Source organism: Rhinolophus ferrumequinum, chromosome 10, assembly GCF_004115265.2.
Source record: "Rhinolophus ferrumequinum isolate MPI-CBG mRhiFer1 chromosome 10, mRhiFer1_v1.p, whole genome shotgun sequence".
Taxonomy (NCBI): domain Eukaryota; kingdom Metazoa; phylum Chordata; class Mammalia; order Chiroptera; family Rhinolophidae; genus Rhinolophus; species Rhinolophus ferrumequinum.
The window spans coordinates 26,643,816-26,657,222 of NC_046293.1; the positions used below are offsets into that span (position 1 = coordinate 26,643,816).

Consider the following 13,407-nt stretch of genomic DNA (forward strand, 5'->3'; position numbering starts at 1 on the left):
TGTCAAAAATTATTTTGAGTTTCATTAAGTTGGAGGTTCATAATATGGTGGCGTTAGTAAGAAAGATGGGGAAGCCATAGGGAGAAGGTATATGGAATGCAATAGTTTGAAGGTTAAATGGGAAAAGATGTGACAGAGTACCGAAACATTCTAAAAATGTAACTGTCAGAGGGGACTTATCAAAAGCTGATTATTTTATGTAAAAATTTTGTAATTTGACAACTTGGCTAGGTTGAACTACATACCCAGACTTCTCTTCTTTGTGCTTCCAGTTAGGGAGGGTCACAAAAGAGAGTCTTGTGTGATTCGGAAGATAGAAATGAAGCAGCAGACATTTTGTAGCTCATACACTTTGTCATTAATCTGTTGCCTCACCTCAGTGGGGTGGGGCAGTGGCTGAGCCTGTACCGATCCTCCTTCACTAAGAACCTAGTTCAGCTTCTGCACCTCCTGGGTTGGGGGTGTGTATGTCTAATTTCATGACAAAGGGCCCATCTTGTGTAGGACACCCAGGCTATCACAGACAGAGGCAATTAGAACTGACGTGGGGTTTAGTGCATCCTAATGGACTCTAGCTCAGGCTTTTGAGTCGTAGCTTATTCTTGATTTTACCCACTTTACAGCTATCTGCTCTTCCCAACTGCCTGCCATATATATATATATATATATGTATATATATATATATATATATATGTATATATATACATTTCCTTTACTGTATCTGCCTGAAATCAGAGAAGGAGAATCACTATAGACATATATGTATACATATAAAACACACTACACACACACACACACGATTCTGCTGCTCTGATTTCACTCTGACTCATATAATAAAGGAAATATATAGTTTAGGGCAGTGATTCTCAAGATTTCAAAATCCATGTCTTATCTGGATAAGCATAAACACTTCTCCTCTTCTTTCCCACCTCACTAGTTACAACACACCGCTCTTAAAGAAGCATGCCCATGAGGTTAAGGAATTCTGGTTTGGCAGAAATATATGGATGGTGTTTCTTATTATAGTTTATATCGCTTAACATGCTCTTGTTTTCATTTTTAAAGATATAACACTATCCTATGATAGTGGCTACAGGTTTTTAAATTAAACACATCCCACTTCCACATATTCTTAACTGATCATTCTTCCCCATTCTTCTTCCCTGCCCATCACTCTTCTGGAGAATAAACATTAGATATTCACATTCCTCTTTCAGTTTGCATGTGGAAAGTCACAAGAGACCATAATCCACTCCCTAACACCTCAAACAAACCAGACCATCTGCGTAATTATAGTTTTAGAAAAAATCAGCAGGGACATGAGAACACGGAGGAAACCTAAGTGAACTAAATTTCAGAAAATGATAATCCTTCATATGAGAGAAAAGATCCACAATGGTTCTCACCCCTGACTAAGGTGTAGAGAGGAGGAATCCACCATAGACGATGGTAAGGAGAAATCAGCCTAGCTTTTAACAAAACTTAATAGCAGTGTGTAGGATGATAAGCCAGGTAAGGATCCAGAAGCGTTACAGGCACAGAGCAAATCTGTACTACCTCACGATTCTTTCTTACTCATGTTCACTAAGTACTGGGGTAAGACCATGAAAATAAGGGCAATGAATAAGAGCTACGAGGAACTTTCAGAGGTACACTGGGCTTTCCTGAAGGACTTGTAGATGGGTAGAAGAGCTGGGAGAAAACTCCACACTTTCAGATAGAAAAGATTGAGGTTGGGTCGGGAGAGAAGTGAGATCTTATCCCAAGGCTAGAAGCTAAGGAAGACATCAAGAAGGGCAGAAAAGCTGAGACTAACAGCTCTAAGATGATACTTGTTTGTAGGAAAAGTCCTGATCCTGCATTCAAAATATTTGAAGCCAGTGGTAAATTGAATCAAACTAAAAAATTACAAAATACAAGTAGACCAAATTCAGCTCAACTACAAATTATATTTACTCAGCCTCAATTTTAGTGGCCTTATCGGAGAAGGTGTACGGCCCTTTTTGGAGGAAAATATCATTTAATTCATTGCTTACTGTATTTTTACAAAAAATGTCCAGCACACATTTAAAAATAAAATCAAGACACACACATAAAAGTAAGCAAATGTAACCCATGGTCAAGTAAGATAGCCATCAATAGAAGGTAATCAAGAAATAACCCAGATATTAGAATTATCACCATAAGACAAAAATGCTAAAGGACTTAAAGGAAAAGGCGGAAACGATGTATGAAGATATGGGCAACTTCAGAAAACTGATGGAGAGTATCAAAAATGGAAATTCTAAAAAATATATAGTATTAGAAGTAAAATATTAGTTTGATAGGCTTAACAGCAAGTTGAACAATAGAGGAAAGAAACTTGAAAAAAGATAAATAAAAACCATCTAAATTGAAAAACAGAGAAAAAATTGTTCAAAAAAAGCAGTATTTGAGACCTATAGAACAATGTCATGTGGTCTAACAACTGTATTATTGGAGTCATAAAAGGAGAGGAGAGAGAGAATGGGCAGAAACAATATTCAGAGATAATTGATGAGAATTTTCCAAAACTTATGAAAGATATCAACTTACAGGTCCAAGAACTACAGCCAACATCAAGCAGAATAAACACAAAGAAAAGCACATTTAGGCACATCATAGTCAAATTTCTAAAAACCAGTTTTAGAGAACAGATCTTAAAAACATCCAGAGGAAAAAAAATATACTACACATAGGGAGATAAAATATGAACTGTAAGTGACTTTTAATAAAAAATAATGTAGACAGAGATAGAATCACATATTTAAAGTGCCAGAAGGAAAACAAAAATCTGTCAACCTAAAGTTTTATATACAGTGAAAATTATCCTTCAAAAATGAATGTGAAATAAAGACATCCTTATACAGACAAAAGCTAAGAGACTTCATCTCCAACAAACTGCACTACAAGAAATGTAAAAAAGTTCTTGAGGCCAAAGAGAAATGATATATGATCTGCAAGAAGAAATAAAAATGTACCAGAGAGGACAAATATCTGGGCAAATTAACATATATTTTTAGTATCTTCATTATATACATGTATTCACAATTTTTTAAAAATAAAAAAACCCCCTAAAATGTATGTTGGGTTTTAGAAAATATGTAGAAATAAAATATAAGATAGTATCCTAAAGCATGAGAGAGGACAAATGAATTTATGTTGTAAATTTCTTATACTGTCATAAAAGAAATAATATTATTTGAAGATAGACTGTGATCATTAAAGATGGAAATTGTAATTTCAAGAGCAACCACAATATTTAACATAAAGAAGAAAAGCTATAAAGACAATATAGGAATTTAAACAAAACATGAAAAAGATACCCAATGTACCCAAAAGAAGTCAGGAAACAAGGAAGAGACATATCTGACAAATGGGAATGAATGAATGAAAAGCTCTCAACCACTATTATTAAACACTGAATGGCTTCGGAGATTAGCTTTTGCTACAGAATTGATGACATTTTTCATGAATTCAACCTAAAACTACAAGGCAAAATAGAACTATATGTGAAGTTTATATTGCAGTTAAATCATTTTGACACAACTAACATTGTTTAAATCGCAAATAATATCAAGCTGCTTTATACACTTCCCATGTTGTCAAAAGTTAAAACAAGAAACAAGATCTCCATCCCAACACAAATTTGCAGCATTTATTTTTTCTGAACTCAAACTACTGTTCCAACAGTGGTTGTTGGATTTTGATGTAAGTGAAAAGGAAAATTCCTTATTTAAAATCCACTTAACTGTGCAATTGAGGTGCTTCCATCTAACCTTCAAGTGGTAAGCGATTATGTGCAATGTAACGGCATGCTAAAAGGGAAATATCAAGAGAACTTAGAGAATTCTAATAGAATTGTATAAATGCCTTCTAAGCAATGGATATGCTCAAGAAAAATCATAAGCTCATGGACTGATATATTTGGAAATACCTACCTGGTTGAAAAAGTATTTTCAAAAATGAAATATGTAAAATCTCAATACAGATCAGTGTTAACAGGTAAACATTTGCAATCAGTTTTGATAATAGAGAACACTTACTTTGAATTGGGGTTTAACTACGTGAAATGTTATCCCCCCAAAAAAGTTACATTCCTCTCATTGTTAGATCTGTATTAGTTATTAGTATTACACCTTACATTTTTGTCAATAACAACATTAATTGAACACATTTAATATGTAGCAAGCACTCAAGTAATTGAGCATTCTGTAGACATTATATATTTGCTCATTTAATGCTCACAAGAATCTTATGAGATGTGTATTATTCCTCACCCCCATTTTACAGAAGCTGAGAACGAGTTGCCAACTATCATATAGATAAGCATGTAATACTGAGGTTTACAGCATTTAACCCAGCACTGGGACATCAGAATCAATGTGTGCAACATCAGTGGAGGGATCAAAGGCAGATAGATAATTGGGGCAGGGGCGGGGGCAGTAAGTGGTACAAGAGAAGTAGGTGTGGACATGAGCTCTCTTGGGGAGGATGGGACTTCCAGGTGATAAAAACTGCTGAGGTCCCTGGAGGCTTACAAACAGCCATTAGTCCCACCTTCCCAGCAACAGGACTCTTCTGCACCCCAACCCCTTTCATAGTACATTCTAGTTCAGAGTGTTCTGATGAGCGTGTGAAAAAGTCTGAACTTTTGGAGAACTGAAGGACAGCGGGTAGGAAAAATCTGTAGGATGGGAAGATCTCGGATATCTGTCCTGGTCTATCTGTATATATACACACACTCTATTTATACACATATATTTATATATTTGTAACATAACACACATCCACACATTAAACCCCTTTGTGTGTAACAGCAGGGTTTAAAATTTAAACATAATTATAATGTTTTCAGTCTTCTGAGGTGCACACTTCAGAACATTTAAAGAGACTATACATAATAAAAAATAATAATCACACTACCTGTACCCTAGGCTAGAACCCTCAGCCCCACCGCCTTCCCTTCCCCTCCCTGTTTTTCCAACCATTTATTGCTACCCTGGCAGGATCCCAGGGACCTCCAGTCCACCGATGACAGTTTCAGAGCAGTGGTCCTGGGGAGGGCTATTATCGTCAGGAACACGTCCTGTCAACTTTGCAGGCGAGTCACCTTTTTCGGTTGGTTGCGACCGCTATTTCTTTAAATGGACAGCGGATTTCGAAACGAGAGGAAGAGGGGTCAGGAAAAGGAACTCAACTGCCTTTGATAACCGACCGGCAGCCTTCCCTTCCCCAGAACGCGTGCTCGGTTAGGGAAGCGCCCGCGGCGGCCGCAGCCCCAACCCAGCGCGCGCGGCGCCTCCTCTTTTCGGGGCGCCCACCTTCGCGGGGAATCCCCCCACCCGGCCGTCCTCCAGCGTCTGCAGCGGGGCCGCCGGGGCTTTGTCTCTGGCGTCGCGCTCGGGCGCTCGCTCTCCCCACATTTCCCGGTGTGCAGGCTGTAATCCGATCTCCCATTTCCTGGTGGATTCTCTTAAAGAGGCAGCGGTCGAGAAGCAGAACAAAGGCTATTGTTTTATTTCCTCCTTTGGATTCCGCGTCCTTACCGGAATGTCCCTTCATATATAATTATTTTCGTTGCGTCTGCGCTTAGGGGGGGAAAAAAACCCTTGTGCTTATCAATGTATCTGAGAGACGGAGCTGGGGAAGGTGGGAGGCGTGTAATAAACCTGTTTTGTGGTTTCCTGGGCCCCAGTGTAACGTTTTTTTAACCGTGTCTTCCTTGAGCAAGGCATTTGTTTGGCTCAGCCTAGGAAGCCCGACTCCCGGGCTGGCGGAGGGGCGGCGAGGGCGGGCGCCCGCGCGGGGGCCGCGCCGCGGTGGGTGGGTTGCGCCGCCGGCCTCCCGAGCAGCCCGGCCTCGCTCCCCCGGGTGTCCTCCGCCCGCACCCCCGTCGCCGCCCCTCCCCCCGACCGGCTTTTATTTCCCCGATGCCGGGCTGTAACCCGAGCTTTTATTTCCTGGTGGCTCCTTTAAGAGGCAGAGCTCAGTGCTGGGAATTCACGTCAGTTTCTGCACTGAAACTCTCAAGATCAATGAGCAGAGAGCTTTCTCAGTTCTGCCTTTCAGTTTCTCTCTTCCAGGAAGGAAAACATTCGAGAGAGCGAGCGAGGGAGAGCGGCGGGAGGGCGGGGGGCGGGGGCGCCGGCCGCGGGTGGGAGGAGAGAGCGGGAGGCCGGCCGGGCTGCACCCCGGGTCGCCGCGCCGCGCCGCGACCTGCAGACCCCGCCGCCGCGCTCCGGCCCGGCTCCCACGCCCCCGCCGCCCTGCGCACGCAACTCCGCCGGCCGCCCCGCCCGCCCCGCGCGCTCGCAGACCCCCGGGGCGGCTGCCGGGAGAGATGCTGGAAGAAACTTCTTAAATGACCGCGTCCGGCTGGCCGTGGAGCATTTCTGGGTTGGGGAGAGGAAAGGAAAGTGGAAAAAAACTGAGAACTTCCTGATCTCTCTCGCTGTGAGACATGTCTGAGACTCCTGCTCAGTGTAGCATTAAGGTAAAGATCTCCTCCCCCTCCCTCTCCGTGGTCGAAATCCTTGAGCTGCACCAGCCAGGGCAGTCGTGCCGGGCTCTTCAGAGGGGGCTGTTGCAGTTGCTCTGTTCGCAGTAAATTATTTGGGGTGCCAGGAAAGGAGATGGAGCTCGCGGCGGCTGCTGTACCCTTTAGTGTAACCTTGCTACTCCCCTCGTCGAACCCCCTATCGGCTCCTTCGCTCCCACCCCACCCCCTTTCTTTTTGACAATGAAATGCCGGTCACAATTGGGCAGGAGGAGCCGGAGTGGTCTCTAGAATTGTAAAACACCCCGGTAATTAGTGCGCTTTAAAAAAAAAAAAAACCTGCGCCCTACTCCTACTACCAGCATGTGACTGCAATGTAACTTTTGTTCCCCAGGGGTGGTCTCCTTAGAAAAAAAGTTCTCCAGCCCCCATTGCGGATGGAATCATTTCTTTTTTAAAGCACTCTCTGGGTCTGATCAGACAGGATTCCGCCCCCCCAATGATAATTGCAAGCGCTTGTCGGAGAGACAGTCCTGGTGTCAGCTTTTCCTGGGCATTGCACAATGAATGCTTTTTTCTTTTTTTTAAACCAAGGTGAATAAAGTTGCTGAATGGTTATTTTACTCCTTTGCATATGAAAGTTGAGCAATACCAAAGTAGAAAACTCCTGTGATGCAGGGAGAGAGGGAATTATCTAAGTGACCAAGCAAAATGACCTTCCCTGTTTGACAGTGTAGAGAGGATATCTAAGAGTAGAAATCTGCCGGCTTTCTGGCCATGTTTTGCAGTATTGTAAATGCAGGATGGTGGATATTTGCAAACACTGTACTTGGCTTCCGACTAGTTTTGTGTGTGCATATAGACAGACAGACAGACAGACAGACAGACAGATAGGCTGGTGGTGCTGTGGTTTGTTGCTTCTTAAAAGTTGTTGTAAAGTTTGCCACCATGAGGAGACAGAATGATTTGTCCATCTTCCCCAATTATTTTTCCCATCGCTGCATTTCTTGTGCACTTTAGTCATTTCACTGTTCTGTTAGGTAGAAAACCCTTCTGCTTCTGTGAAAGTCTGAAGCTGCTGAAGTTTGTTTGTTTTTGGTTTGGCCCATTTAGTATGTGTTCATTGAGTGGATACTGCAGAAACAATGAACAAATAACCTGTTTCTTCATCTGTGGGGAATCAGAGAAACCTTTCCTGTTTTAACACTGCTTTTCCATTAGGATCTGTTTAGGGGAAACACAGTATTTTATTATATTTGCTTATTAGGTTTTCATACTTATACTCAGATTTTAGTGTTCGTATCGGGAAAGATTTTCATGTGGGCTAATGTAAACTGAAAAGGTGGGTTGGGTTTCTTTGTTTTTGCCTCACAAAAATGCCCAATGGCTCTGTCGGGTTTCTGTGTTTGTACATATCTGGGGGTAGCGATACTTCTTTGGTGAAGGGGATGTCAGAGTAAAGAATTTAGGGTACTTTGAGGCTTCAAAACCAGTTTCTTTTGCTGTATAAATTAGACTCCTCAACAAGTTCAGGAAAATCCTACGGTATGGATAATCTAATTTATTTGACATTTAATAACACAAACAGAGGTAACTAAATAATAGGGTATTAAATCAGTAAATTGTTTTTGCTTGGCAATAAATCTGACATCAGGAAAACCTGGATCAACTATGGGGCACTAATTTTAGGGTGAAAACAACAAAAAAGCAACCCTTTCTGTGACTTCTTTTGATTCTTCTTCTAAAGAGACTTCATATCCCCACTATTCTGATAGGCTTATGTTTGTGTGTTGCCGGCAGAAGTGTTACCAAGTGGCTCATTTCATTGTATTCTACCTAGTGGGAAAAGAGTGCAGCGGCCCCTTTCCATACACACACGCAGAACCGATCCCAAACCCAGACAAAACTCTTGTAAATGTGGTATAAAAATTACAGCTGTAGTTTACATACCATTTTCCCCCTTATTTCTTACTCTCTCAGTTCTTTTTAGGTGCCTCTTTTCATGACCACGTATTTCTGTGTAATTAAAATAAATTCAGTGTTCTTCACTAGTAATAAAATTATCCGATTGTTCTTTATAGAGCCAGTATACAGATTGTTTAGACTGTGTATCTGTTTAGGTACACATATGTGAAGTGTATTTTTCCGTGGAGTTTGTTTAATTCACAATGTTCCAATAATAAGCGCTGGAGATCAAGGACTGGGATTATTCCAGGTCATCTGAAAATGTTCTGGTGATGTGTGCAGTGTTTCATTTAGTCCTTGGGATGTGGTACAGTGACTGCATAATAAAAAATGTTTGCTGGTAACCCACAAGCAAGTACTGGGATTGCTTCTAGAGTCCAGCAAACAATAAACTTTTCTGTCGAGCGGAGAATGGATGCCAGAAGCTTTCAAGGATGAATTTGATGTACTGAAGACATGTGACACAGGAAGCTCTCTGTGTGTGGAGAGATTTCCCTCACTCTTCCTCTCTACTCCTGAACCTTCCTCACTTGCTGTCATTCCTTACAAGCAGCTGGTCAGCAGGCAGGAAGTTCCTCAGCCGCTGGGGTGATGGAGCAGAGGAGCCTGACCAGAGGCGGCCACGGAGGGAAGGACTTTGTTTACTTCTGAGCAGTGTCTGTCCTAACAGAGGAGAGTAGTGTATGATTTAGGTGGCATTTCCAAGGTGAAAGTTTCTGAGTCAGGCAATCAGTGACACCTTTGTATGGATTGCTTATGTGGTGGTCGTTGCCAATAAGGCCTGCTAATGGCCTTTATATTTCTTTTGCACTTTATAAGCATGTCCCCTCCCATCACCTGTATTAAGTTATTATCAGATGTGCATTTTATAGTAGAAGACGGGTTGACTAGATCAGGATCACTCAAACTATTCACTGAGCCTCACTGTTTCTCTGCACTGGGTTGCCCCCATGCATAGTGGCACTGTCCTCATGAGAGTTTAAATGCTTCCGTTCCTGACCGTTTGGGGCTTAAATCTAAGGACAGGGACAACGAACTATATAAAAAGACCAGTGATTTTTCTCCCAGAGGATTGAGTGGCTGAGTGTGCTGGTCACAGGAGGAAGGAAGAGGCTGTCTTTTCCATCATCAGCCTTCACCTTCAAGTCACCTGTTCGGCTTTAAGTTCAGCCAAGTTGCAGCGGAAAGTGGTTATGGCCCAGCAGATACAGTCCTCCGTAAGGCTTGGCACAGCGCTTTAGTCAGGGAGGGCTATCCAGAAAACAGAATCTAGTCATGTACTTCCTGGTCCCCCTTTCCTTGCCCTCCGTACTGGTTGGCTTTCTTAGCAGAAGAAAATCTCTTTCTATTTTGCTACTAACTGGGAGACTCTGGGTTTCCCCTAATGGACTCTGAGTTCCTTGGATTTAACAGTGGTTAACTTTGTGTCTTAGTACCTAGCTTGGCACCCAGCACAGAAATGTTTCTCAGGGATGTTTGCTGATTTGAAGTGAGACATGGGACGAGGTCAGTGCTCCTTCCTCTGTCTGTCCCTGCGTACCTCAGGGTGACTTAACACCTTCATCCACTTGTTTCTACAAAGTACTTGCTAGGGCCACACTGCTGGCTCAGGGGGGCCTGTAGCACTCCCTGGATGTCTGTCCAAAAATTATCATCAGTGGAATTTTGGTATAATAATGATGTTTTATTATTTTGATAAAATTTTCAAAAACTGCTTTTATGTCTAACGAGACTGAAAAAAAAAAGGAATTGAGTCAAAGATACAGAAAAGAGGCTTGAGGAATCACTTTAGGAGATTCAGATTAGCAGGCTTCTAAATTTTCCCCAGTTTCTTTGTCAATCAAATCAGGGAACTTTTAGACTTTCCGAGCTGAAAGACCTTAGAGATCAGCTGGGCCAACCTGTGTTTATAGAGAGGAGGTCCAGAGAGCTAAATGGTTTGCTTCAGCTGATGGGTGAGTAAGTCAGGTTTAAAGCAACAAAGACCTCCTGATTCTCAGGCCACTGCCCTGCATTTGCTGGGTTTACGGTGCAGCCCTATAAAAGGCCAAGGAAATTCGATACAATAGGCCACGCTCTCTCTGGCACTTCCTAGCTTGGTCCATTTTAATCACAAGCCAGCTGGTGTGAGGGCATGGAGGTATGTGCCAAGGAAGACGGTGTGTGTGTGGGGGGACTTTGGGCCAAGAGGGTATATTGTTAGATGTGAGAAGAGGAAGTAGTAGGAGTAGGGGATGAAGGAAGAAAGGCTTGATGGACTTATATTTGCACCACTATTTGCAGCACTAATTTTTTTTATTACAATACTAAACACAGAACATTAAATTTACCATCTTAACCATTTTTAAGTGTACAGCTCAGTAGTGTTACGTATATTCACATTCTTGTGCAACAGATCCCTGGAACTGTTTCATCTTGCAACACTGAAACTCTCTACTCACTCATCACTACTTTCCCCTCTCCCCTCCTCCCAGCCCTTAGTAACCACCTTTTTCTTTTCTGTTACCCTGACTTTGATGACTTTAGGTATTTCATATGTGTGGAGTCATACATTATTTTTATTTCGCCTGACATAACCGTTGAGGTTCATCCATGTTATATAGCATGCGATATGGTTTCCTTCTTTTTTTTTTTTTTAAGTCTGCAAAATATTCCATTTTATGTACATGCCATGCCACATTTTCTTTATCCGTTCGTCTGTTGATGGACATTTAGATTCCTTCCATCTCGTGGCTGTTGTGAATAGAACTGCAATGAACATGGGTATGCAAATATCTCTTCAAGGTCCCGCTTTAAGTTCTTTGGACATATCCTCAAAGATGGGAGGGATACAACAGTACTTTTCTTACAGTGTGTGAAGGACCAATACTTGTGCTTTGAGCTGAGGGCACTGGACCTCTTTAAAAGGGCCTTCTTCTGAGGAATCCTTTAGTAGGCCATAGGCTGTTTTATCCAGAGCAGACAAGCTTACACCTTATTAACGTGTAGTAAGATCCTTGTTTCAAACAGAATCAGCTAAAAACATAGCAGTCGGCCCTAGAGAAGTAACATTTCCTTAGCATAGGCAAGTCAAGGGCAAAATACATCCCAAATGTGGGCGCCAGAGGAAGGTAGAACTAAACCAAATTTTGTTAAGACTGAGTTGAGCTGTATTTACTCACACCGAGGAAAGTCGGGGCAAGGGAGCAGAGGGTTGTTGGGACTAACTTGAAGAGCAGTTGCATTTTATTACTGATTTTCAAAAGTTGCCCTTTGGTGTGGATCTCCCAGCTGAGTGAATGGGTGTCAAATGTAGTCCCCTAGGGTATGGCGTATACAAATGACATATTTTTCTCTGTGAATGCTACTTTAGAAAAAGCAGTGGAGTTTGTTTTCTGCAGAGTCCTTCACTGCTGTATTTGTTGTTAGATGTGTGTAAGAAACCAATCTCTATGTATATTGGTTGAATAGAATGAGTGTGAGAGTATTCAGGGTTCCCACGCCAAAAGGGGCCCAGCTTAAAGACTGTTCACTGGGGAGAGAAAGACCAGACTAAATTCGTGGGAAGTTAGAATTATTGCCTACTACCACACAAGCACAGTTCTATTGATTTTTGAACATATAGGAACCAGGCTAAGAAAGTGTTGCTTACGGGGGCATCTCAGGGTGAGCCTCAATGAAGAGGCAAAAATGTCTTGTGTTCCACATCTTCTGTTGGTTAGAAACAAGTGCTACTGTGTGCTTGAAACTGTTCCTTCCGTGTCGATACATTACCACAGATATATTATTTGCTCTGTTCATTTGCTTGATAACCCTTTCTTGATGGTGAAAACATACAGTTCAGCCTGGTCTTTGTCGAAATGATCTGGAGTTTTCAGAGTATGGACTGGGAACGGGGTTCTGACTAAGGCAGGCATCAGATGAGCATAACTGCTTACTCCATCCTATGGACCACGCTCATGGAAAACTGTGGAACACATGCATTTGGGGGGCTTTATAAATTCTGGTGTAAGGAAAGTGTTAGTGTGCTGTTGTGGTGGTCAGTGCTCCTACATTTCTTCCTCTCCCTTCACCTCCTCCTTCATCATCATCATCACCACCATCATTATTGAATACGACGGCCTGCTGATCCTTGTCCTAAGTGTTTTATTACGTTAGCTCCTGTAGTCTTCACAACTCTCTCAGGGATGCAGTATTTTCCCCCATTTTACAAATGAGCACCTGAAGCCCAGAGTGGTTAAGTGATGTATTGGCCTCGGATCCCACAGGCTGTGTACATGGCAAAGGTAGGGCTAGAACCTACATCATGGGACTGTAGTTCCAAAGCATTTCCCATGACACTATTCTCAAGTACAGCCCTCTTTATGAAGAAAACGAGGAAACTAAGAGTGATGGGTCTATGGTGGAGCTCCGAGTAAGCCAAGACGAAAGACAGGAATAGAGCAGGTGGGGATGTTTCCTGAGGTCCCGACTTGCCTTCTCTCTCTGGTCTCCTTTCAAGGTGGGTTTTTCTAGCCATTCTTTCATTGTGGGAATAGCTAGGTGGGAACACCACACCACCCATGTTGGAATGAAATGTCCAGATCTTCGATTTTTATACCAATCCCTGATATTCTCTAGTCATATTTTGTTGGGTTTCATTTAGGGCCTTTCAGGTTTTTCTCAGAAACCTTTCATTTCCCTCTCTGCCTCTCTCTTTCCTCCAGTGCCCAATTAATTACTCTTTCATTAAGTGGGTGACAGGCTGAGGCTGTGTCCTCTCGTCCTGCCCAAACTTGGGACTAGACACCTTCTCTGTATCACTTCCTGGCCAGTCGCTTCTTTTTCCGCAAATTATTTTTTTTCCTTTAAAACTTTTAAAACAATCCATGAACACAATTTTTTTTCCCCCCAAACTATCCTCATGTACATCTTTAAAACTGATTTCTAGGAATCTACTTGAAGTC

The 13,407-nt window shown here is 42.3% G+C and overlaps 1 protein-coding gene across 3 annotated transcripts in view; it reads left to right on the plus strand.

Annotated features, from left to right (window-relative positions):
- The first annotated feature begins 6,216 nt into the window (after positions 1-6,216).
- The window catches only part of ETV6 (ETS variant transcription factor 6), a 223,750-nt gene continuing 216,559 nt past the window's right edge, over positions 6,217-13,407 (plus strand). Inside the window, exon 1 of one of the 3 annotated variants that reach the window (XM_033117450.1) lies at positions 6,217-6,514. In XM_033117450.1, coding sequence (XP_032973341.1) covers positions 6,482-6,514 — 33 coding nt within the window. In that variant the 5' untranslated portion in view covers positions 6,217-6,481. The remainder of the gene's footprint in view (positions 6,515-13,407) is intronic. The other 2 variants (XM_033117451.1, XM_033117452.1) reach the window with 2 other exon arrangements.